A 25,060-nucleotide genomic window follows, 5' to 3' on the forward strand; every position below is an offset into this window, starting at 1 on the left:
TGGTGAAGAAAGGCAGAATGGAAGGAGGAGACGTTTTTCCAGCCTTCATATTTTGCTGTGCTGACATGCTCTCAAACCCCAGCCTTCCCAAATTGATTCCGTCAATGGATGGGCTGGATGATAGTCCCTATCATCCCCAGCAAGCACACTGGCAGGAACTGGTGCTCTGGTTCAGGTTACCTACCAAGCAAGGAAAGGCTTATTCTCCCCCATTAGAGGAAGACTTTGCCCAACTATGTTTAAAGGCCTGGGAATTTCTTTCGAAAGGTATTTGCTGCCCCCTGGCGCCCAGGTGTGAACTGTGGAAAAACCTCAGTGGCAAATAAATTGTTTTTAATTTTTAAAGTAAAAGTGCTTTCTCTGCTGTTTTGAATATACGGGGAGGGGAGGAGAGGGGGGTCACATTATTTTTAGGCAAGCTGGCTGAGGTCATCAGCAAAGCAGCAGACAGATCTGTTAGTTTGATCTCACGAAACAGCCAAGTCTACCGTTGGATGAATCCAAGGCCTACCCAAGCTGCTCAGGGCCACTGTCCGGCCGTTAGACTTTCTTTTTGTCATCTGTGCTGGGTCAAGTCCACAGAAAGTCACTCTCCGGTGGGACTTCCCATTTTGGGGGTGTTTCTTTTCCGACACTTGGGCCCCCATCTGAGTAAGGGGGTGTTTGTGAAGCCTTGTGAAATTAGTGGGATCCATTTCTAAGAGCTTGAAGCTTTGGCTCACCGATAGCATTCTGTAACACTGTGATGGGTCCAACCATTTTCTAACATCTTGAATATCAATTGTTTTGCAAATATTTATTTAGGTTTTTTTATAGATTAGAGAGATGATGATGATGAAGTTAGATGAGAGAGTGAAAGATGAATGATTAGATGATAGATAAGTAGGGGTGTGTGTGTGCGCGCTGGCTCCCATTAATACAGGGCTCCCCAATGCCTGGCTGCAGTCTGCTACTTAAGGACTGCCTCAAAACATGTCATAAAATCTGGTCCAGTCACATGGCGACCTGCTTAATGACCACAACCTATAACTGTAATTCCAGGCTCAATTATGGTCTTAAGTTGAGGACTCTCTATAATATTATCATTGAGGCAATATTGTGCTACAAAACAGTGGTGATGTTTGCCTTGCTTTTATTATTGTTTATATCCCATTTTTCCAAACAAATGTTCACAGTAACTTAATAGAAAAACAAAATATACTGCTCAAAAAATAAAGGGAACACTTAAACAACACAATGTACTGTATTTAATAGTAGGATGTCTTGTGTTCCCTTTATTTTTTTTAGCAGTATATAATAAATACATGTTATCAAATATAAATATATCTATACACAGAGGCAGAAAAGTACAGCATATTATAAATCAGCATGGGGGAGAAGACGTTTTAAAAAGACAAAGGTGAACAACCAAATGCTTTGTATGAGTACAAGATGCTGGTTCCCAACAATTAAAGCCTATACAATCAGCAACATTGCCATGTACAAATAATCAGATGCTGGCCAGAGAGCTTAGAAATGTTTAAATAACTTACTTCATTAAATGGAACATTGAAATAAATACACCAACAAATCCATGTCAGTTTTATCATCTTGGGGGGGGGAACCCTCAAAATTAGCTTGGATGCTTTTAATTCAGAAGAAAAACCCAAGATTCTGCCGGCATCCTGCTTTCAAACTGAAGATGATTTGTAGTGAAGTGCTGAGGCTCAAAGAAAGCAAGAGTAGGGTAAGAAACCTGGATTCCTGGCTTGGCTACAAATGCCAAGGAAGCTGTAGTCTGGGCTCGTATGTGGTACAAAGGTTTATATATAACTATGGTGTACACTGTATAACAAGCCACCTTTAGGGTTTGTTTAAAAGGCTAAGTCAAAAGCCACAGCAGTTAAGTTTGTAGAATACTTAACGCGGAAGGAAGCGAGCCATATCATGGTTAATGCATTGAGGGACGTATGTCAGTCTCAATCCTCTTGTCTAATAATTCTGTTGAAATGCTAGAGAATGTAAATGGTATGAGGCTGTAACTAATTGGCAAGACTACTTACACTAGAAAGCTCAGATTTAGTACACAGGTCACTTGGTATGTGTGGTGTGTTTTTTAGAAAATGATAGAAGAAAAATCCATTAAAGAGCAGGACATATTGACTATATAAGTTTCACAGCCTTTGACAATGGATTTTTGGGAGTGTAAAAACTGGGCAAGTCAGTTTTGGTCAGTTTAGTCCCAGGTATAGTTTGAGGTGGAAAAAAGGAAATAAATTTTGACAAATAAGTATTTGTCAATCTGATATTTTAGAATCAGGATTGGAGAACCACTAAAAAAAAGAGACTAAAAAAATGAAATGAGAAATGTAACTGTATGAACAGGGTGTCTTTAAGACAGTGTTTCTCAACTTTGGTAGCCTTAAGATGCGTGACGGAATTGTGGGAGTTGAAGTCCATACATCTTAAAAGTTTCCACAGTTGAGAAACATGAGTAAGTGAATGCAATGCTGACTGGAGAATTTCTCTGGTTTGCTGGATTATACCAAGATTCAAGTTGCTTATATACAGATCATAAGATGAAGCAATAGTTTGCTTTTCAACCCTTCACTGTTAAGAGAAATCCTGATTCATGAGTTTGCTAGATGTTAACAAGAAAGCTACACAATGAGGCAAGTCGCTTCATCTGTGGCCTTTGGTTGAGGGGGCTTTTGCACATTGTAGTATGCGGACCAGGCAGCCTTCATGATCCACTCTTCGTAGTACTGGGTTGATGTGAAAACCCCTGGACGAATTAGGGTTCCACATCCATTTCCAAAGCTGGAAATTCCGGCGAAGAACCATACCCCATTGTGGCTGCAAACCAAGGGGTCTCCGATGCTTACCTACAGATTCAAGATTAGAAAGATTACCATCTCTAGCCAACAAGAACCGAAATGGGAAGCTGTGGGGCAACATTTTCAAATCATAAGGCAGAGATAATGCAGGCAGAAATAAGCAATGCTATTTGGGTTATCTGAATATTGATTCTAGAAAACACAATAGCAGTAGTTGCAAATCATAATTCAGTTGTCCTTTATTAAAGGACAAATATAGCCTCTACTTACAATGTTCAAAAAAATCTAAGTCTGTGTAAAATAAGAGTTGGGATCATTTATTCTGCTTTATTCTGTGGTATTTTTTCAATTTTCCAAAATAGCCTACTGGTATCCCCTGGTGGTCTCCCACCAGTCATCTGTTGTTGTTGTTGTTAGTTGCGAAGTCGTGTCCGACCCATCGCGACCCTATGGACAATGTTCCTCCAGGCCTTCCTGTCCTCTACCATCTTCTGGAGTCCATCTAAGCTCACGCCTACTGCTTCAGTGACTCCATCCAGCCACCTCATTCTCTGTCGTCCCCTTCTTCTATTGCCCTCAATCTTTCCCAGCATTAGGCTCTTCTCCAGTGAGTCCTTCCTTCTCATTAGGTCATCTAACCAGTCATCTAATTAGGTCCAACCCTGTTTATCTTACATGCCTAGATAAGATCAGCGAGATGCTATTTTGCTTAAGAGCTCCATTAATGGTACTATCTACAATAGTACCTCTGCAGTGTCTTTTATATGGGACAAAATGGATGAAAATTCCTAGGTTGCATTTTGAGTTTCATTGGCTTAAACAAGGAAAAGATCTGAGACAGAACGTCTGGGTTTCATTTCCAATCAACATAAAGAACTGCATATTGGATTAAAGCTAGGAAACAGCCAAAGAAACCACTTGTTTGTTGGCTTATGGGTTATGGCATTTTGGATTGTAGGTTGTTGTTTCTGTTCATCAAAAAGATGTGCATGAACTGACAATTGAAACTGTGAGTAGGGGAATGAGAGAAATTTTAGGCAGGGGTACTTGACAAACAAAAAATAAAAAGCACTTTGAAATGTAAAGCTGGTCACAGCCTTAGAACAACCCTGTATTGAATATTTCAGCACCACAGATGATGGACAGCTGCATTGCGGGGGGGGGGGGAATGATTTTTGCTTTATCTCTTGGGGAACATCAGTGCTTCAGTTAATAATATTTAACTAATCAACGTTTGGGTTGCCTTTTTACTGTGGCAAGGAATTCTAATTTCCCGGGAGTTAGGAAATAGTCTACCTACCCCAAGCAGGGTCAATTTGCATAAAAAAGTTCCCACATAATTTATCTCTGAAACTTCTAACAAAACAGGCCACGTTTAAATCAAGTGCCAAATTTTTAAAACATACGAGAATCCAAATCAAATATATTTGGTCCTTTCATTTTTTTCAGGGAGAATCCAGAATTCCCAAGTCCCCCCCCCCAAAAAAAGAAAGAGCCCAGGGTTTGCATGAATTCCATCGTCTGGCATTGTGCTGCTTGTAACCAGTGTTTGTGAGAGTGGCCAAGGTGAAGATCCTCATTATGATTCCATTGATTCTCAGCCACAGCATCTGACGAAAACTTTATTCTGGTGGTGGTGTCTTAGTACATACAGTAGTACACACCACAACAGCTGCTGTATCACTGGCTAATCCCAGAGTACTCCTGAATTCACTTTAATAGTAGAAAAACAAATTTCACTCTGAGGAGAAATTTAGAATTTTAGGATTCAAGGGAAATTCAATTTCAAAATTCTGTACAGGCTGCACTGAAGCAAGCATTTCTGTTTCTTATTCAATGGAATCCATGGAGGAGGAGGAGGAGGAGGAGGAGGAGGAGGAGGAGGAGGAGGAGGAAACAGTAAAAACCACTGGTGTCTAGCAAAAAATGGGGTGCAGAAGGGACCCATGAGGGCCCAGACAAGCTGTTTCTTACTTTAAGAAGGGACTGAAAGTAAGAAAGAGCTTGGCTGGGGCCCTCATTCACTCCCTTTTCGCAGAAAATCAGCTCAACACTCAGGTAGACGTGCGTATGTTACCAAATCTGTCAAAAAGTGCCACTGTTGGGAAACGTGAAAAGACCTAAAGTAGTTTTTTTTATTGCATTAAAGCTGTTAATGAATGAAGTCATACAAGAAAAAAAAAACCTGGACAATTCAGTTTTAAAGAGATAATGCAGCTCCCATTTTTTCACTTATGTCATTTATGATCATGTCTAAGTTGAGACAGGGACGTGATGGCTCAGTGGGTTAGGACGCTGAGCTTGTCGATCAGAAGGTCGACAGTTTGGCGGGTCGAATCCCGAGTGCCGCGTAACAGAGTGAGCGCCTGTTACTCGTCCCAGCTTCTGCCCGCCTAGCAGTTCAAAAGCATGTAAAAATGCAAGTAGAAAAATAGGGACCACTATGGTGGGAAGGTAACAGCGTTCCGTGCGCCTTTGGCGTCTAGTCATGCCGGCCACATGACCACGGAGACGTGCTCGGACAAGCGCTGGCTCTTCGGCTTTGAAACGGAGATGAGCACTGGCCCCTAGACTTGGAAACGACTAGCACGCATGTGCGGGGGAACTTTTACCTTTACCTTTTTAAGTTGAGACAGGGCAATTCCTTACCTCACAAAGCATGCTTCTGTTATGTGGTGTAGCACAGATCATCTCAGGTATGATGGAAGTTTTATGCCCAGGATCATTGGTCGCATTGTAGCGGCAGTTGCAATTCTTTGGACCAAGGATTTTCACCTCCACACTTTGCAGAGGACCTGCCTTCCCATGGTCATCTGGATAAAGAAGGAACAGTATGGTTGAATAGCGGGAGTAATTCTACACGAGCAGCGTGGTGGCCTAGAGGTGGAGCTCTTCCCTCACAATCAGGAGGCTGTGATTGTGAGGGAAGATATCTCTCTCTCTGGGTGCAAAGAGTGAAAAACATCTGCTGTCAGCTCTGCATAGGTGTCAGGAAGGGCATCCAGCCATTAAACACTCAGCTCCATTCAGTTGCCCCAACTCCACCCCAATGCAAGGGATTAGGTAAAAGGTAAAGGTTCCCCCGCACATGCGTGCTAGTCGTTTCCGACTCTAGGGGCCGGTGCTCATCTCTGTTTCAAAGCCGAAGAGCCAGCGCTTGTCCGAGGACGTCTCCGTGGTCATGTGGCCAGCATGACTAGACACCAAAGGCGCACGGAACGCTATTACCTTCCCACCGTAGTCATCCCTATTTTTCTACTTGCATTTTTACGTGCTTTCGAACTGCTAGGTTGGCAGAAACTGGGACGAGTAACAGGCACTCATTCTGCTACGCGGCACTCGGGATTTGACCCGCCAAACTGCCGACCTTCTGATCGACAAGCTCAGCGTCCTACCCCACTGAGCCACCGCGTGCAAGGGATTACAGGGTCATTAAAAGAAAAGAAAAGGGGGGGAAGTAATGCTAAATCTCTCTTCTCCTTCCACTGCAAAGTACCACAGATCTCTTCAACATTAGGCAGCATCCTGAGTTGTGAGCAACCTCTCTTTTCTCCACATCCTCTATCTGCATGAGTTGGCAGAGTACAAATTCTATTAAACGCCTATCCTAGATGAAAAATCCATCCCCCTCTCCCATCATGCTGATCTACAACCTACCAATTCTCCGCCCACGGGTCCAGCAAGTAGAGCCAAAGGGGAACTGGTGGGCAGCGTATGGAGCACAAATGGCCCAGATGCTGTCGTTGAACACCACAGGTTGCGCCAGTGTGACTACTGCAATGTCATAACCTTCCATCATGTCAACATAGAGACCGTGTAGCTCAATGTTTTGGACAGTTCTCTTCTCTTGCCACGTTTGATTCCCTCCTTCCAGCTGCTCTCCCAGAAATACCTCCCAGCCTTCTGTTTCCTGGCGCCTGGAAAACATGACGCAGAAGGGGGGAAAAATGATGCCCAAGAAAAACAAGAAAGGAAGTCTGTGCAATTAGGTTGGATTGAATACAGATGGTCCTCAATTTATGACAATTGGGACTGGAGCTTCTATCACTAAACAATGGAGACATTAAGTGAATCACATCCAACTTTAGAACCTTTTTTGCCAGAGTCCTTAAGTGAGTATAGGAATAGAATAGAATAGAATAGAATAGAATAGAATAGCAGAGTTGGAAGGGACCTTGGAGGTCTTCTAGTCCAACCCCCTGCTCAGGTAGGAAGCTCTATACCATTTCAGACAAATGTTTCTCCAATTTCTTCTTAAAAACTTTCAGTGTTGGAGCATTCACAACTTCTGGAGACAAGTCATTCCACTGATTAATTGTTCTAACTGATTAGTTTCCATCCATTGCTTCTTACTCTGCCTTCAGGTGCTTTGGAGAATAGCTTGACTCCCTCTTCTTTGTGGCAGCCCCTGAGATATTGGAACACTGCTATCATGTCCCCCCTTGTCCTTCTCTTCATTAGACTAGACATTCCCAATTCCAGCAACCGTTCCCTATATGTTTTAGCCTCCAGTCCCCTGATCATCTTTGTTGCTCTTCTCTGTACTCTTTTTACAGTCTCAACATCTTTTTTACATTGTGGTGACCAAAACTGGATGCAATATTCCAAGCGTGGCCTTACCAAGGCATTGCAAAGTGGTATTAACACTTTACGTGATCTTGATTCTATCCTTTTCTTAATGCAGCCTAGCACTGTGTTGGCTTTTTTGGCAGCTGCAGCACACTGCTGGCTCATAGTTAAGTGATTGTCCACTAGGACTCCAAGATCCCTCTCACAGTCACTACTATTGAGCATACGATATGGTACCACCTATATGTGGTTGTTAAGTGAATCATGCATCTGTTGACAAATTTGGCTTCCCCCATTGAGTTTGTTTGCTGGAAGCCCATGGAAAGGTCACAAATGGTGATCCCATGACTCTAGGATCCTGCAGTCCTTGTAACTACATGCTGGTTGCCAAGTGCCCAAATTTTGATCATGTAATCATGGGGACATTGCAATGATCATGAGTAGGAGGCCCGGTCATGTCACATTTTTCAGCACCATTGTAACTTGGACGGTCATTAAACAAATGGTCGTAAGTCAAGAATTATCTGTAATAATTATCTGCAGTTTGGGGGGTTTGACTTAATATAAAGAGGGAGGTTTCCAGATGTCCTGATTTTTGTAAAGTCAGGCCAAAAATTCTGGGAGTTGGGATTCTACCATAGTCAGTTTGGTCTAGCGATTAAGGCACCGAGCTAGAAATCGGGAGATGGTGAATTCTAGTCCTGCCTTAGCCATGAAAGCCAGCTGCGTCACTTTGAGCCTGTCATTCTCTCTTAGCCCAGCCCACCTCACAGGATTGTTGCTGGGGACAAGTAGGAGAGTGAAGACATGTTGAATGTATTTGCCACCTTGAGTTATTTGTAAAAATAATAAAAGGCAGGATACAAATAAATAGTCACCATCCATGGCTGAGGCTTGGTGCCAGATTCATTCATCTTTACGATACAGAGCAATGAATGGGTCAGCTTAGCTAAGCTTGAGAACATTCAAAGGACACCATTAGTTGAAAAGAAGTTCTCAGATCTAACCCAAAGTCAGTGAGATGAATGTGGATATCGACCAATGGGCTCTTCCCTACTCAGAGGCTGCCTGACAACTACTCACCCAATGAAGCACTGGGCAGCAGTCAGAATCCGGTCTTCACCAATTAAAGTGCCTCCACAGACATGCTGCCCTTGATGCCGTAGGCTTGTATACCAAGGCCATGGTTTGTTCTCCTGTTTCAGGACCCCACAGCCTGGAGATCAATAAAGAACACAGGTAGTCCTCAGCTTATGTCCACAATTCAGCCCAGAATTTCTGTTGCTAAGCAATACAGATGTTAAGTGGGTTTGGCCTCATTTTATGGCCTTTCTTGCTACAGTTGTTAAGGGAATGACTGCAGTTCTTCAGTTAGCAACCCTGTTCTTAAGTGACTCTAGCTTCCTCATTGACTTTGCTTGTCAATGTTTGCTTCGCACGCAGTGACCCTTGGGACACGGCAACCATCACAATTTCTTGCCAGTTGCCAAGTGTCCAAAATGTGATCTTGTGGCCATGGGGATGTTGCAATGGTCATAAGTGCAAAAAATGGTCGTAGGTCACTTTTTCAATGCCACTGTAACTACAAATGGGCGTAAAATGAGGACCACCTGTAACATAAGGTGCCACTTCATCTTATGTCCCCAAAGATAACTATCTCCATCAGCACCTCTTCCATGTTGCAGGGGTGTGCCAGTCATGAACCTCAAACACCCCCAAGCAACGCAGCGTGGTGACACTGAAGATTTTCACAGTGTAGGGAAGGGGACAATAAAATAGGAAGCAAAAGAGGCCCATTGAGCCACTGTGAAAGGGAAAACATTTTTCTAGTTTCCAACCCACACACATATCCAAAATTTTACTATTCCACACTGAAGAAGCTATTACACATTCCCCAGGATGTGGCCTTTGGATGCCTAGATGAATAAGGTAAAGGTAAAGGTTCCCCCGTTTCCAACTCTAGGGGCCGGTGCTCATCTCCGTTTCAAAGCCGAAGAGCCAGCGCTTGTCCGAGGACGTCTCCGTGGTCATGTGGCCGACATGACTAGACGCCAAAGGCGCACGGAACGCTGTTACCTTCCCACTGTAGTGGTCCCTATTTTTCTACTTACATTTTTACGTGCTTTCGAACTGCTAGGTTGGCAGAAGCTGGGACGAGTAACAGGCGCTCACTCTGTTACACGGCACTCGGGATTCGACCCGCCAAACTGCCGATCTTCTGATCGACAAGCTCAGCGTCCTAACCCACTGAGCCACCACATATAATTCCCATCACAAAAAAGGTGCTGATGAGAGCAACCAGCTTTAAACTGCGATAGGCCAGATAAGAAGCAATGTTCTGATGAGAATCCTGTGGCCTTCCAAATGTGATCGCAGGCAACATCGTCAGTAGGGGTGGAGATTATAGTTCAATGTAAGAAGGGCTATCGATCCTTCACTAAATGTGTCTTAAATGAAGATTAGCGTGTAGACCAGTGTTTCTCAACCTTGGCAACCTCAAGATGTGTGGACTTCAATTCCCAGAATTCTTAAGGATATTCTGGGAGTTGAAGTCCATATCTTAAAATTACTATGGTTGAGAAACGCTGCTTTATAAGGTGACAGCCATTACACAGAACTGGTGACTAGTTGGAGCAGTGTTTCTCAACCTTTAGCAATTTTAAGAAATCTGGACTTCAACATGGGCTGGCTGAAGAATTCTGGGAGTTGGAGTTCACACATCTTCAGGTTGCCAAGGCGAGCACTGTTGATTGTGCTTTGGGCTGATAGCTGATATTTATTGCAAAAGCAAAACTTGCAGATCTTTGGTTTAAGCATTGGCAATGCAAACAGACTTAGAAGCTTATCCGGCATCCACAGCTGACTTAAATTAAGACCTTTCCTATTCTGAAAAAAAAAGAGAGGCTGAACTGAAACTGGATCAGAAGGCAAAGATGGAGCAGTATGGAATGTCCCCAGAATCCTGAAGCAAGGCTTTGGACAGATGGGTTGTCAATGAATGTATTCACAGAAGTGAGATGCGAAGATGCCTACCTCTGCACATGTAACTGTCAGTGGTGTTGGGAATGGGCTCAATCTGATGGGCAAAGGAGGCCCCTTCAACATGATGCTGGATCCAATTGGCGTAGGCTCTCGTGTCCGTCAAGAGGGTGGGACCGTAGAATTGGGTACAACTCAGCGAGGAACTCATGACCCCAGCCTGGAACCATCTGCCATTCTCCAGGCAAACCAGCGGGCCGCCTGAGTCGCCCTAGGGTGGAAAGAGAGATTATCTGCATTTTCTCTGCATGGACGGTGGTGTATCACCCCATCCCTTCCTTTGCTTGCAGGTTCTCTTACTCCATGATCCACCAGTGGGAGCTAATGGCAAGGAGATGTGTCCCGCTGCTAAATTAGAAACCTCTCCAGCCTCGGATGGGCAACAAAATTAAGCCGAGGGCATGGAGCAGATGAAGGAAAGGAACTAGAGATGGGAACCAGCGAAAAGAGTGAGAGTTGTGAATTCATGGATGTAAAACCAACCAGCAGAACTGAGAAATCTTGTTAGTCTTTTAGTCTTAATCATAGAAATGCACAGCTGGAAGGGACCTTGGAGGTCTTCTAGTCCAAACCTCTCTTGACAACCTCCAGCGATGGAGCATCCTCAACTCCGGAAGGCAAGCTGTTCTATTGATTAATCATTCTCACTCTTAGGAAATTCCTTCTTATTTTCAGGTTCGATCTCCTCTGGTGAGCTTCCACCCATTGCTTCTTGTCCTGCCCTCAGGTGCTTTGGAGAACAAATCCACACCCTCTTTCCTGTGTCATCCCTTCAAGTGTTGGAAGTCGGCTGTCATCTCTCCCTCTTTGTTCGTGAGGCTAAGCATATCTAGCTCCTTTAGCCGTTCATCTTACGATTTAGCCTCCGGAGCTCTTATCATCTTTTGATGTTCTTCTCTACTCTTTCTAAGGCTTCAGCATCTTTTTTGGGGTGTGTGTGTGTTTTTTTTAGTCTTAGCTTTAGGTTTAGGCTTAGAGCTTTTGGATAGATTTGTGAATAAACCTACAGTTTCAAAAGTTGAGGTGCATCTCCCCTGTTTTGTATCCTCAAAAGAATTTCCAGTTTGGAGAAATGGAAAGCCAAAGCAATAGCAAAGGTCAAGAAAATGACGTCCTGGAAGCCAACATCAACCAAAATCAGAGGTTGCAGGTTTCTGTAAGGTTCACACACGAAGGATGTGAAAATGGGGTGGGGCTTTGATGGCCAGTGGTGGCCACCTTCTTGACTTTCTTAAGGGGTCAAGCTGTTCTCCAAAGCACAGGAAGGCAGGACAAGAAGCAATGGATGGAAATTAATCAGGGAGAGAAGCAGGGCTTTTTTCCTCATAGAACGTTCAGAACGAAGTTCCGGCACCTTTTTTGGATGGAACCTTGTAGGGTAGGCAAGGCGGGTTGTATGACATGTGTGAGTTCCGGCACCTTTTTCTTTTACAAAAAAAGCACTGGAGAGAAGCAACGTAAAACTAAGGAGAAATTTCCTGATAGTGAGAACAATTTATCAGTGGAATGGCTTGCCTTCAGAAGTTGTGGGGATGCTTCATCACTTGAAGTTCTCAAGAAGAGACTGGACAGCCATTTGTCTGGAATAGTATAGGGTCTCCTGCCTCAAGCAGGGTGTTGGACTAGAAGATCTCCAAGGTCCCTTCCAACCTTGTTGTTCTGTTATATGGGGCTAGACTGAATGTATCTCAAGTTATACATAAGACTGTCTGCTGAATTCTGTGCCAGCCAGAAAAAAAAATGGAGGGAAAAGAGGGAATTGTACTTCCTGAAATGTCTTCTAGCCTCTGGATTTGAAGATTCCCTCAAGCATTGCTGCAGACTCCCAAGCTTAGAACTAGAGGTCTAGAAACATTCTTGCTTTAAAATTAACAATTTTAAATTGTGTACAATTCTTCTCCATCAAAGGTAAATTTAAAGTTATTTAAATTTAGTAGCTGGAACATTGGGGTTAAACGGTGAGCCAGAACAGACAATTGTAGTTGATAGATTGGAGTGGGCTGGCTCCTGTATGAGGTAATTGTGCTGTGATTGGTAGCGCTGGGTGTGGAGGGGCAGTTTCTCTTTTTTCCCCACCTTTTTCTTCTGTGTGCCTTACATGCTCTGTGATTTACCTCATGATGCTCTTGTTTGTCTAACTATCTTGTCTGCGGTAAATATAGATGTAAAATATATTTATTTATATAAAACTACAAGTTTGCATCGGTGTCTCTGAATTCATTTGGACACCTGCTATGCAATTCCCTGACAGGTCAGCAGGGTTAGTGTTAGAAATTCTGTTTCTAACACCACCCATAGCAAACTAAGTACAGTCACCATGTGCTTTACTGCTCAACTATATTACTGTAACAGGAAACAGGAAACTACTTAGGAAAAAAGAGCATAGAGTATATACCACAGATCCAAACTTGTAAATACTGCCACCTACTGGCGAATGTTTCTGTAGTTGTTGCAATACAAAATGTATTCCAAATGTATTCCAGTTAGGAAGTGGCCAGACAAATGCATGCTTCTTTGCAGGTTGTAATGTTTGACTAACCTTACAAGGTCCTCTCTTGCGGTCAGGAGTCAGGGCGCAGACCATGCCAGGCAAGGCAGGGCTGATGATCCGCCTGTTGCGCAGATTGCTGTAAATGCAGTTGCAGGTGTCGATGGTCAAGAGGTCCATGGTTATTTCTTGGAGGGGCATGGGGTCTGGCAGATGGACTGGAAGACAAGAAGGAACGAGGTTAAACCTGCAGAAATGGTAGCCCTAAGCACAACACTTTGCATTTAGGTAGCCCTAAACACAACACATACATGCACACATTCCAGATACACTCAAGCATGCACATACAAACACTACTATGCTTGCACATACATATTCATTCTCTTGTCTCTAGTACAGGTAGTCCTTAACTTATGACCACAACTGAGCCCAAAATTTCTGTTGCTAAGCAAGACATTTTGTGACTTTTCTTGTCACAGTTGTAAAGTGAATCACTGCAGTTGTTAAATTAGTAACATGATTGTTAAGTGAATCTGGCTTCCCCATTAATTTTGCTGGTCAGAAAGTCACAAAAGGTGATCAAATGACCCCAGGACAGTGCAACCATCATAAATATGAGTCAGTTGCCAAGCACCTGAATTTTGATCACATGACCATGGGGATATTGCAACGATCATGTAAAAAGCAGTCATAAGTCACTTTTTTTAGTGCCGTTGTAACTTCAAACAGTCACTAAATGAACTCTTATAAGTTGAGGACTACCTGTAGTTTCTCAGACAAGATACTGTCCTGTTCCACCTCCACTTCACTTCAGCTTGGCTTCAGCCCCAGTTTCTTCCTGTTTCTCTATGGGGCTGTATCCATTGCCACTAATCCTATCACTTCTATGGATCCTGGCTTCTAATCCCCTAGGGACCGCCTCTTTCTCAGTATGCTGGTTTCTCCCCACAGAGGGGAGAAAAGAATGCAACCAGCATGATGATGATGGCCTGTGATAGTTTTATCCATACTTAACATGTCCAGGACCCACCTAAAGCAGTTTTCCCCAGCCTCTGGGGTATGGCCCATACTACCAGGCCTTGACCCATTCGGAACCGGGCTGCAGAAGTGGAGGGCGAGCGCGCGCACACATCCCCACTTGCGCAAGCAGTGGCCGAGCGTGTGCACGTGTGTTCCATTTGCGTGAGTGGAAGCTGCACGTGCCTGCTGCTCATGCAAATGGAGCTGTGCGTGCCTGCATTTGCCTATTGCTTGCATGGAACCATCCCCTCTCCCCCGCCTCCCCCCCCCCGCCAATCCACAAAGCTGGGAAGGTTGGGAAACTCTGCCCTAAAGCCTCTCCTTATAAATAAGAAACTCCAGACCCTTCATTTTTAAAAAAAGACAAAGCTGTATTTTACAGATCCCTTGAGCTAGATATAAAGACCCACCAGGCCTCTCCCCTCTAACCCAGAGGTCCCCAACCTTTTGGGCACCAGGGACCGGTTACATGGAGAGAGGTTTTTCCGTGGACCGGAGGCTGCGTGGTTTTGTGTGCTGCCTGCATCCTGCGGATGGGGCTTTGCTTGTTTGCTTGTTTGTTGCTGGCATGCCGCGCCTGGTACCGGTCCACGGACTAGGAGTTGGGGGACCCCTGCTCTAACCTTTTATATTTACCATTGGCATCGACGTCTCCCCAGCCAGTCAGCCAGCACTGGGTCCCAAAGGCAAAACGGTGATCGGCATAGGGCAGGCAGATGGGCGCGATGACTCTGGAGAAGCGCACAGGCTTGGCCAGGTGCACCAGAGCGATGTCATGACCTGTCTCGTAGCTGGTGTAGTTTTCGTGAGGGATAACCATGGAGACATTCCGTTTTGTCCCTCTGCCCCTCCGGCCCGTCAGCTTCAGGCTTCCCAAGATCACGTTCCAGTGCTTTACATGGATTTCTTTCCCAATCCTGGAATAAAACAGCATCCATATAAGAGAGCTCTAATTCCCTCCAAACATCTGCCATCTTGTGCCACTTTGATGTGCCAGACCAAAATTCCCATCATTTACAGCCGGTATACAGTAAATGGCTGAGGTTGGTTAAACAAAGGGCTCCAGTGGGAGGCACCAGGTTGAAGAAAGAGTGCCCTGAGGTAAATGACAGAGGTTTGCAATGAATTGATAGAAAAAAGTTGATCACTTTTAGTAAAGACAGATGGAACAGTCCTGAAATGTCTGTTAATTACAGCTAGTCCTCGACGTACAACCATTTGTTTAGTGACTGTTTGAAATTACAGTGGCACTGGAAAAAGTGACTTCTGACCCTTTTTCCACATTTAACGATCGTTGTAGCATCCCCATCATCACATGATCAAAATCCAGAAACTTGGTACCTGACTCATATTTATGACAATTGCCGTGTCCGGGAGTCATGTGATTGCCTTTTGTGACCTTCTGACAAGCTATCAATGGGGAAGCCAGATTCACTTAACAACCACGCTATTAACATACGAACTACAGTGATTCACTTAACAATTGTGGCAAGAAAGGTCATAAAATGGGGCAAAACTCACTTAACCGTCTTGCTTAGCAACAGAACCTTTGAGCTCAATTGTGGTTGTAAGTTGAGGACTACCTGTATTGATTTCATTCAGACACACCTAAACTACCAGTCCCTTGTACCTCCAGGTCGAACTGTCTTTCTGGAGAATTGGTTCCAGAGTAGACAACCCAATGATTTGTTTTGGTATTCAACAGCTACTGGTTCAATTTGATTTGGTTCCATTTGAGTCAATTATTGAATTGTAGACTAGTACAAGCAGAATGCCCTGAGAATAGCTAGATAGATAGTTAGGTAGCTACAGGCAGGCAGACTGGGATAAGGATGCATATCTGTGTGTATGTCTGTCTGTCTGTCTGTCTGTGTGCGATGATGAACAGAATCAATTCTAAGACAAAATTAAAATACATTTAGTAAACAATCTAACTAGCAACTCTAAGTGAGCTCCAGGTGTGTAAAGTTATAATGTAGCAGAGTCTAAAATTACATTAAATATGATAATGTGTAAAATTACAACCAAGTGATATAATATCTAACATTTAAACGAATTACAGTTACAGAGAGCGCATTGCCGAAAAGGAAGGCCTTTCGGGGTCCGACCGATCTTTCATGCTGCTGCACCAAAGCCAACTACATACGTCGTAACAAAAGCAGCTTTCTATTGCCAATTAAAATCAAAACGGTCTTCAATGGGGAATGGTGGCAGGAGGAGGTTAAGCCACCAAACAGCCACCAGGAGGTACAAGGAACCTTGTCAGGCTAAGAAGCATATTTAGGGGCATGAAGAAAAGGGTATCTATGTTCACTTACTCGAAAAAGCAATGGGCAGCAGTGACAACCCATTGATCATTAATGAGGCTTCCTCCGCATACATGTTGGCTGCGATATTGGACACTGACTTGCCACCGCCACTCGCCAGGCTGGGCATTCACGCCACCCGCTATCCGTAGAACAGGCTGTTGGACTCCACATGTTAATGCTGGATGGGGAACAGGAAGATTAAAAGGCATCTTTTACAGAGATTATCCAATCTTGTTTTGGTCCCTTGGAGCCACTATTGACTCCTGGCAACGGCCCTAGATGAGACTGCAGTTCTATTGGTAAGGTTTATGGAAGTGGTTTGCCCTTGCCTGCTTCCCAGAGCTGATAGAAAGTGGCTGGCCTGAGTCATCTAGCTGGCATCATGCCTATGGTGGGACTAAAACTCAAGTCTCTTGATTTGTAGCCTGGTGTTTTAACCACCATACCAAACTAGCCATCACCTGATAGCATTTATCAACTTTGGCAACTTTATGATGTGTGGACTTCAACTCCCAGAATTCCTCTTTAAAAATATTGAAGCTGTCATCAGCCATCTGGGATTAATAGTGGCATAATCTTGTTCTTCTCTTACTGACTGGTGAAATGTATAGCTTCAGAGTAGGTAACCATCTTTGATGGGATTTTTTGGGGGGTGGGGGTGGAAATCATGCTTCGTTTATGAAATAGCCCTAATCATATCAATACGATGCAAGACCAATTTTGAAACATTTTCCAATTTAAACACAGAAGCCCGCCCAAATATTGTTTGCAGGTACCTTTCAAACCTAGGATGGAAGGGTCACGTACTAATTCATTTTCAGCCCAGCTGTCAGGACCCACCCTAAACCACGTCTTAGGAAGACAAAATTCTTGGAGTCAAGTCTGTTCCAAAAAGAATCTTTACTATGACATGTTTGGTTGTAGGAAATGAGACAGGACTTAATATTATTCCACGAACTAACCCTTATATAGAGTTCCCGGTTTAACCCCCCTTAGCCCCATTTGGTCAGTCCCCCATCCTTTCTCTCGTATCATCCCTCTCGTGGGAAAAAGGAACTTGGGACCTTTCATGTTTATTGCTCTCTTCCGTGACACAAGCCAGATGCTAGCCCTCCCTTTTGTTTCCCCAGTTCAAAAGGCTTCTCCTTTCCTTTGAAATACCTAATACCGGTTCAATACACATCCATTCTCTTCTCTTCGGGAGATGGCAGAATCCATGGAATAATGTTTTAAACATACATTTATGAATATGATATAAATGAATTCTGACACCAGCCTTAATGCTTTATTACTCTACTTTAATGAGAAAGAATTGTGAAATAAAAAAAAAAGTATGGCTCATTAATGAACATACCTGGACCTGATGATCCTCTCTGAAGAACTGGTAAAAACAAAAAACAGGGTTGTGAGTGTTAAAATCCTTTCAAAAAAAATCCAGAGTTTATTAAATGCTTACATAAATCCCCTTTGCTACCAAGCAGACATTTAAAGTTACAGACATTTAAAGTTGGTGGAGCAGTGGGCTAATGCCTCCTTAAGTAACACCAGCTGCCTGCAATCAGTGCAGGTTCACATCCCACCAGGCTCAAGGTTGACTCAGCCTTCCATCCTTCCGAGGTAGGTAAAATGAGGACCCAGATTGTTGGGGGCAATAAGCTGACTTTGTAATAATGCCGCTTGGGGGGTGTATGAAAGCCCTAATAAGCAGGCATATACATAGAATGAAGGCTACTGCTAAGCTTGTAAGCCGCCCTGAGTCTTCGGAGAAGGGCGGGATATAAATGGAATTAAAATAAAAAAAATAAAAAATAAATAACTAAGATAAAGTATCAACAATTAGAAATGAATCCACAAACACCCTCAGCTTCGCTGGAGAATTTCTATTGGCTATAAGTGGATTTATTTGATAGTGAAGAATTGCCTTTGAGATAAATGGAGATGTTTGTTCTGGGTTATCTCTGCAGTTGTGTGACTTCAGACATATTAGTCATGCCTGATTCAGTTCAAAGGGGCTACTCAAAGAGGCAATTTCCAGTTAACTTGCAACAGTTAACAAATACAAGGGGCTTCCAACTCACTCCTTGAAGGATCTCCCCCTCATTTCCACACAAAGAACTGATGAGAAATTTTGGCCACAAATATTTGAACTGGCCTCTTTTTCGCACCCGTGTCACGAACATTGTCATGTGATCAGCAGTAGTTGGTAAGTACAGGAAATCCTCGGCCTATATAGCCATAACTGAGCTCAACATTTCCATTGCTAAGCAAGGCAGTTGCTAAGGGAGCTTTGCCCCATTTTATGACCATTCTTGCCACAGCTGTTAAGTGAATCATTGCAATAGTTAAATTAGTAACATGGTTGTTAAGTGACTCATTGGCTCCGCTTGTCAGAAGGTCGCAAAAAGTGATCAGCTGACCCCAGGACACTGCAACCGTCGCAACTACCTGCCAGTTTTGCCAAGCATCCGAAGTTGGATCGTGTGACCATGAGGATGCTCCAATGGTTGGAAGTGTGAAAAATGCGCCTAGGTCACTTTTTTCAGTGCCATTGTAACTTTGAATGGCCACTAAATGAATGGCTGTAAGTCGAGGACTACCTGCAGCAAGATGGATCGTTTCTGCTTAGAAGATGTAAACTGCTAATTCCTGCAAATTGCCATTAAGAGCCTCAGTAATTATTGAAAGTTAAGTAGGATAAATTCTGGTTACTATGTAGAAGGGAAACCAGGCCAGATCTTTACCAATCTGCTCCATCATTTTATACATCCTAGAGACCAACCAGATGCCCTCTAAAGCAATGTTTCTCAACCGTGGCAGCTTGAAGATGTGTGGACTTCAACTCCCAGAATTCCCCAGCCAGCTGGCTGGGGAATTCTGGGAGTTGAAGTCCACACATCTTCAAGCTGCCACGGTTGAGAAACACTGCTCTAAAAGCACAACCTCTGGGTAATGCTCTGCTCTCCAGATTGGCAAATTTAAATTCAGCCCTTCTCTCCTGCTGACCTCTGCTCAACTCTGCCTCAATAAAGTCTATTTGCTCTGGAACTTTCTAATATATCAAGTCTATTCAGCTGAAGTTAGATGTATATTTTGTTCGTTGACCAGGAGCTATCCAGGCACGCTGAAATCCTGAAATCCAGATGAAACACTAAAAATACAGGCTGGTGTGGCTTTGTCTGTCAACGGAGAATTCTTCCCCCTCTCTCAACATGGGACACACCAGCCACCTTGACTAAGAGGTTTAGTACGAGCTAAGATAAACTCCTGGTAGGTGTAACGCTTGCAAACCATGACTTAATCCTTTTTATCCAGAAGCCTGCTGCCTGAAGCAAGATTTTACGGAGGCAAGATTATCCCTGAAAGAAGAAATGGGGATCGCACTTCAGGGTCCACATGCGCCTTGCCTTTCAGCATTCTAAGATGGCGGCGCCTGGAATGGCTGCGGCTGCATTGGCTCTTGAAGGCGAATACTTTTGGGAGGGATAGTAAGGGCTATAGGCCACATGATCAGGAAGATTTTAATGTGTTTGAGCAACATGGTGGAACTAAGGTAACATACGACATACGACTGACAATCTTTGCTGGCCTGGCGAGTTTCTAGTTGTTTTGGAACTGTTGGTGAGACCGTTAAAAGTCGTTGGCGCTGTTTGAATTTGTTCTGCCAGCAGCAAGATCTGACTGCTGGCCCAGTGATGGATTCTATTGCAAATCAGGGCTGTTTCCAGAGGAGGCAGAGGAGGAGAGGACCTGGAGCTTATGGAGCGAAGGAACTGGATGAGGCTGTCGGCAGGCCCAGAGGAAGAGAGAGAGGCTTTTGGAGGAGTTGGTGGCAGCGGCAGCAGCGTGCTCCAGGGGCGAAAAGAAGCAAGGCCTCTTTAAGGAAAAGGTGGAAGAGTCAGGATCAGAAAAAGGAAAGAAGGCGAGGTTGTCGGAATACAAGCGAATTTGAGGGCTAATCCACATGGAGCCCCATTTCCATCTGTCCTGTTTGCCATCGTTCACTCCCTAGAGACTAAAATGGACAATGTGAAATTTGAGCGGGCCACGAACAAGGAGTATATATCGGAGGTGGTGACCCTTTGAGAGCTGTATGCAACGAAATTTCATTTTGATGTATGCCGATTGGTGTACATTCAAAGTGACAATAAAGTTATCATCATTCATCCCCTCGTTCTTTGAATCCCATTCAGTTTATACACTGAGTAAAATCAGCACTACAAGTAGTCCTCGACTTACAACCATTTGTAAGTCCTCGACTTACAATCTCGATTTACCACTTGTTTCGTGACTGTTTAAAGTTACAATGGCACTGGAAACCAGCACTGGAAAAAGTGACTTATGACCATTTTTCACACTTACGACCATTGTAGCATTCCCTGTGGTCATGTGATCAAAATTTAGCTGCTTTGCCCCTGGTGTGTATTTATGATGGTTGCACTGTCCCAGGGTCATGTGATCACCTTTTGCGACTTTTAAAGTCAACGGGGGAAGCCAGATTTGCTTAACAACCACGATTCGCTTAATAACTGCAGTGATTGGCTTAACCACTGTGGCCATAAAAGTTGTAAAATGGAGCAAAACACACACTACTGCCTTGCTTAGCAACAGAACTTTTGAGCTCAATTGTGGTCATAAACTGAGGACTACCTGCATGCAATTCTGAGCTGTTTACATAGATTTCAGTTTTTAACTATATGTATGTGTGGCTGTGTGAGTAAATGAGTGTCTATGTGTGCTTATGGAACCCTCTTGAATATTGTCTGTAAAAAAAAAAAAGGAAAGCACCCTGAGGGAAATAGCTTTCCTTTAAAGCCAGCCTGTGTTTGGCTAAATTTCTTATTTTCCGGATGTTTGAAAAATAATTAAAAGTTCTCCCCACTGCTAAAAAATTAAAATCTGAAGTGGTACATATAATTCTCAGGATTTTTCTTTTTCCCTCATTTGTCCCATAGGCCAGGTCCTCCTTAGAATTAAATTGTGGTTCAAAATTGAGAAGAATGTGGGTCAAATGCTGTATTTTCTGATAGGCTTTCTAGACTATGCATAGGGAACAGGTCCAAAAACTCAAGATGGCGGCCGCAACAAAAATCAAGATGGCGGCACCACCCTCTTTATGTATAGAAAGTTATGGCTGCCATCTTGACTTTTGAAATCTCTTGCTTATACCCCTGGGGTCTGTTTACCACCTCTCTTAGGTTTGGCTTGCAGTAGCAGGAAAGGAAGGACCAGGGCAGGGGTAGGCAACCTTGGCTCTTTTATGACACATGGACTTCAGCTCCCAGAATTCCTGAGCCAGCTATGCTGGCTCAGGAATTCTGGGAGTTGAAGTCCATGAGTCATAAAAGAGCCAAGGTTGCCTACCCCTGGACCAGGGATTGTCACTTTAATTTCCCACAATCTCCCAAACCCCCTTCAATGACCACATCCACTAATTGTTGGCAGATTTAAATAACAAGCCAGATTATGAACTCAGGTTTGAGCAACGGCAGTAACTGGATATACAGCATGCGCTAATACAGAATACAAATGACCAAAAGAGCCGGAAAATATGGGAAAGACACAAAAGGTGGGATAAATCTCTTATTTCAATATTTTGTCTGCCCAGTGCTCGTGACGGACGTTTACAAGGGTTGAGAAAGAAAGGGAAACCCCAGAAAAAGATCTATCCTGTTTCTTAGCAATCAAGTGAACAAAACGATAATGTGCCAGCACATCAAATCAGGCCTTGATACAGATCCCACCATTGGTGCCGTTTTCCTAGTCACTCCTCCAAGGGGAGGTCAAAAAAGTCAAAATGGCCTCCACAGCCATGTGGATTGGACTCTAGATAGTAGCGTGGTGTACAGATTGGATCTCAACTTCAGCAACTTTAAGATGTGTGGACTCCAACTCCCAGAATTCCTCAGTCTTCATGTCCACTGATCTGGATTCATCTAATCTCGAGTTTCCCTAATCAGCCAGGATTTAGTTACTCATGACTATCTTTTTGCATGCATTTCTGTGAGTCTCAAACGTGGCTAGAAAGGAATCTGGTTTGGCACTGGAGAACACGTATGTATAAAATCAGCCTTGGTGGAGCAGTGGGCTAATGTCTCCTTAAGTAACACCAGCTGCCTGCAATTAGTGCAGGTTCGAGTCCCACCAGGCTCAAGGTTGACTCAGCCTTCCATCCTTCCGAGGTAGGTAAAATGAGGACCCAGATTGTTGGGGGCAATAAGCTGACTTTGTAATAATGCCGCTTGGGGGAGGGCGAAAGCCCTAATAAGCAGGCATATACATAGAATGAAGGCTATTGCTAAGCACATTGATTTGTGCTTTAGATTGTAAGCCGCCCTGAGTCTTCGGAGAAGGGCGGGATATAAATGGAATTAAAAAAAAAAATCCCTGTGTTTTAGGATAGCTGTCTTGTTTTGTGAACAGGACCAACAGTTGCCACCTTGCTGTTTTGATCCCTTCTCCCTCCCAACCTACCCCACCCTGGACATTCTGGCCTTCTGCACAGTCATTGCTCATGGCCAGCCCCTCCCTTGTAAAACCTCTTTGCAATCCTGAGAAAAATCAAATATTGAACTTTGAGATCTGAAATCTGAAAAGATTTCCTGCTCGTGTCTGATAGAATGAAGAATGATGGTGGCAAACAAAACTGGCCTTTTTAAACTAGCGTTTCACAGGTTAAGGGGTTGGAGTTCTGACATTTAAAACAGGTCATGCTGCTCAGTTGGGAAAGAAGATTATAACTCTTACCTTTCCCAACATTGACCTTCTTAGCAAATAAAACTACAACTGTTTGGCTTTCCCACTTCTTCAGATTCCTACCATAAAAGAACTTCAGGGGGAAAGTGGGGAACCTCCCCCTCCCCCCCACCACGCCCCCAGGAAGTGAGGGAGGTCAAGATGGAGGATGTGAATGCACAACTGAGGGCCCTTTGGGAACCACTTTACATTAGCTGGTAGCTTGTTCTACTGACTGCTTCGGTGTCTCCAAGACACAGAATGTCAGCAAAGATAGCTGGCAAGAATTCAACAGGGGGAGATTTCCCCAACATAATGTCCTTGCACAAAGAGATTGAGCTAACTAGCTAGACAGATGATGGATGGGTGGATGGATGCATGGATGGATGGATGGACGGACAGACGGCTAGTTGACGAGAGAGAGAGAGGTCACAAAATAACCTCTGCAAACTTATCAAGAACAATAAGTACAGAGAGAAGAATAATGTATCTTCTCCCATTTGCAACATCCCCAGTGGAAGAAACTTTACACTGGGAGTACATGCGTGCTCTCCAGTGCCAAGCCATGTTTTAAGACTCACAGAAATGCATATGAAAAGTTAGTCATAAGTAGCCTGAGCTTGGCTGATTACAGTGGGAAACTGAGAATAGACAAAACTAGATCAATGCTTCTCAACCTTAGAAAATTTAAGACGGGTGCTGGGGAATTCTGGGAGTTGAGAGTCCACCCGTCTTAAAGTTTTGCTGGGGTTGAGAAACACTGGTCTAGATCCAATATGTACAGTGCACTGTAATCTAGAAGGGTTAACTCATCTCCAGGATTCTCTGGTGTCCTCACAGCAGCTTTTTGCATTACTGAGCTTCCTGACTCGGAATAACTTTTGTCTGCTAAATTCCTGCCTGTTGGGTAGATTCTGAAGGCACAAAAAGCTTGGTTATTCTTAAAGGCTGCCATTTGTTGCACAAGCATCACCAGCAGTGATCCTGCTTCTTGAAACTTTGGCTTTCCTCCATCATTGCCCCTGCTCTCTTGTGAAACAGTGTGTGTTTCCTGTATAAATTGGAAATATATATTGAAATCGCCTGCTTCTGGGACTAATAAGAGCCCCTGGTTTGCAGAGAGCAAAGGATGCTCATCGTCGCTGCTACATTGGGGAAAAATTTTTACTGATTTCTGCAGATCAGCATGGAGCAGCCAGGATAATAAATGCTGTCTGCTTTGCTTAGACCCCCTTCTTTCACCCTTTTTCCTTTCAAAATGAGCGATGAGGAGATTTTGAACTAAATGGCTCCATGGACACTACTTCCAGACATTATTTAACTTATTCTAAACAAAGATATCACACTGCAGAATCTGACGGATGCTAAATTGTTGTTGGTTGTTCCAGTTTGTCCCAAAGAGGATATGTCGCCTCCAGCTGGGTTTGTTTTTTTTTCTAATACTGAGCACCCCCATTTTTTCAGAAGCAGCCAGAATCAAATGAGATTATGCAACTTTCCAGCCACTTACATTTTTTCGATAAAGTACCGATCGCTTGCATTCTCTCCCTGCTTTTTGTTAATCATTAGCTACACCCCCCCTCCGATGCACTTGTGCCATTTCTTAACCCCCATTAAAAAAAACATCTTAAATACTATAAATATTTTTAGTGGGGAGGTTATGGCCCTTAATGGCCCTTATTCCCACCCATTATCCAGCCATGCCTACCATATGGCACATGGTAGAACTCTGTCAACTTACTTATGGCAGATAATATTTGTTTTAGCCAAAGCTGTTGGGTTTGGCTGGCAAATTTGGCTTTGTATTCTGCCGCCACAAAACAGTGTCTGTTGAGGAGGGAGACGCTCCATTTAACCACCCAATTACCTCCTTAGTAAACAAACTGCAGATTGTCCAACCGCCAACTGAATCATCTATGCAATAAATTATAAATCAAACTAGCCCTGTATAGCCCAATCCCACACCTAGTTTCACTAACCCTTTTATCCAAGCTTAGTAACTCACCCATAAGAACCAAGGCCAGAATCAGCCCAGTGTTGGCAGATCTTATCTGTCTTGTCATCTTTGCCAGGTTATCTCTTTGCAT

At 43.7% G+C, this 25,060-nt stretch overlaps 1 protein-coding gene across 1 annotated transcript; it reads right to left on the minus strand.

Moving 5' to 3' along the window:
* Positions 1-1,957: 1,957 nt before the first annotated feature.
* Positions 1,958-25,060, minus strand: LOC308676771 (serine protease 53-like; the record flags this gene model as incomplete). Its single annotated transcript, XM_081342791.1, has 10 exons — positions 1,958-2,864; positions 5,466-5,629; positions 6,474-6,733; positions 8,469-8,601; positions 10,419-10,635; positions 12,964-13,130; positions 14,569-14,849; positions 16,251-16,419; positions 17,596-17,622; positions 24,979-25,060. 10 exons carry the CDS (start codon positions 25,058-25,060, stop codon positions 2,640-2,642), a joined length of 1,725 nt encoding a protein of 574 aa, XP_081198917.1. The 3' UTR covers positions 1,958-2,639.

Source organism: Vipera berus, assembly GCF_964194415.1.
Source record: "Vipera berus genome assembly, chromosome: W".
Lineage (NCBI taxonomy): Eukaryota > Metazoa > Chordata > Lepidosauria > Squamata > Viperidae > Vipera > Vipera berus.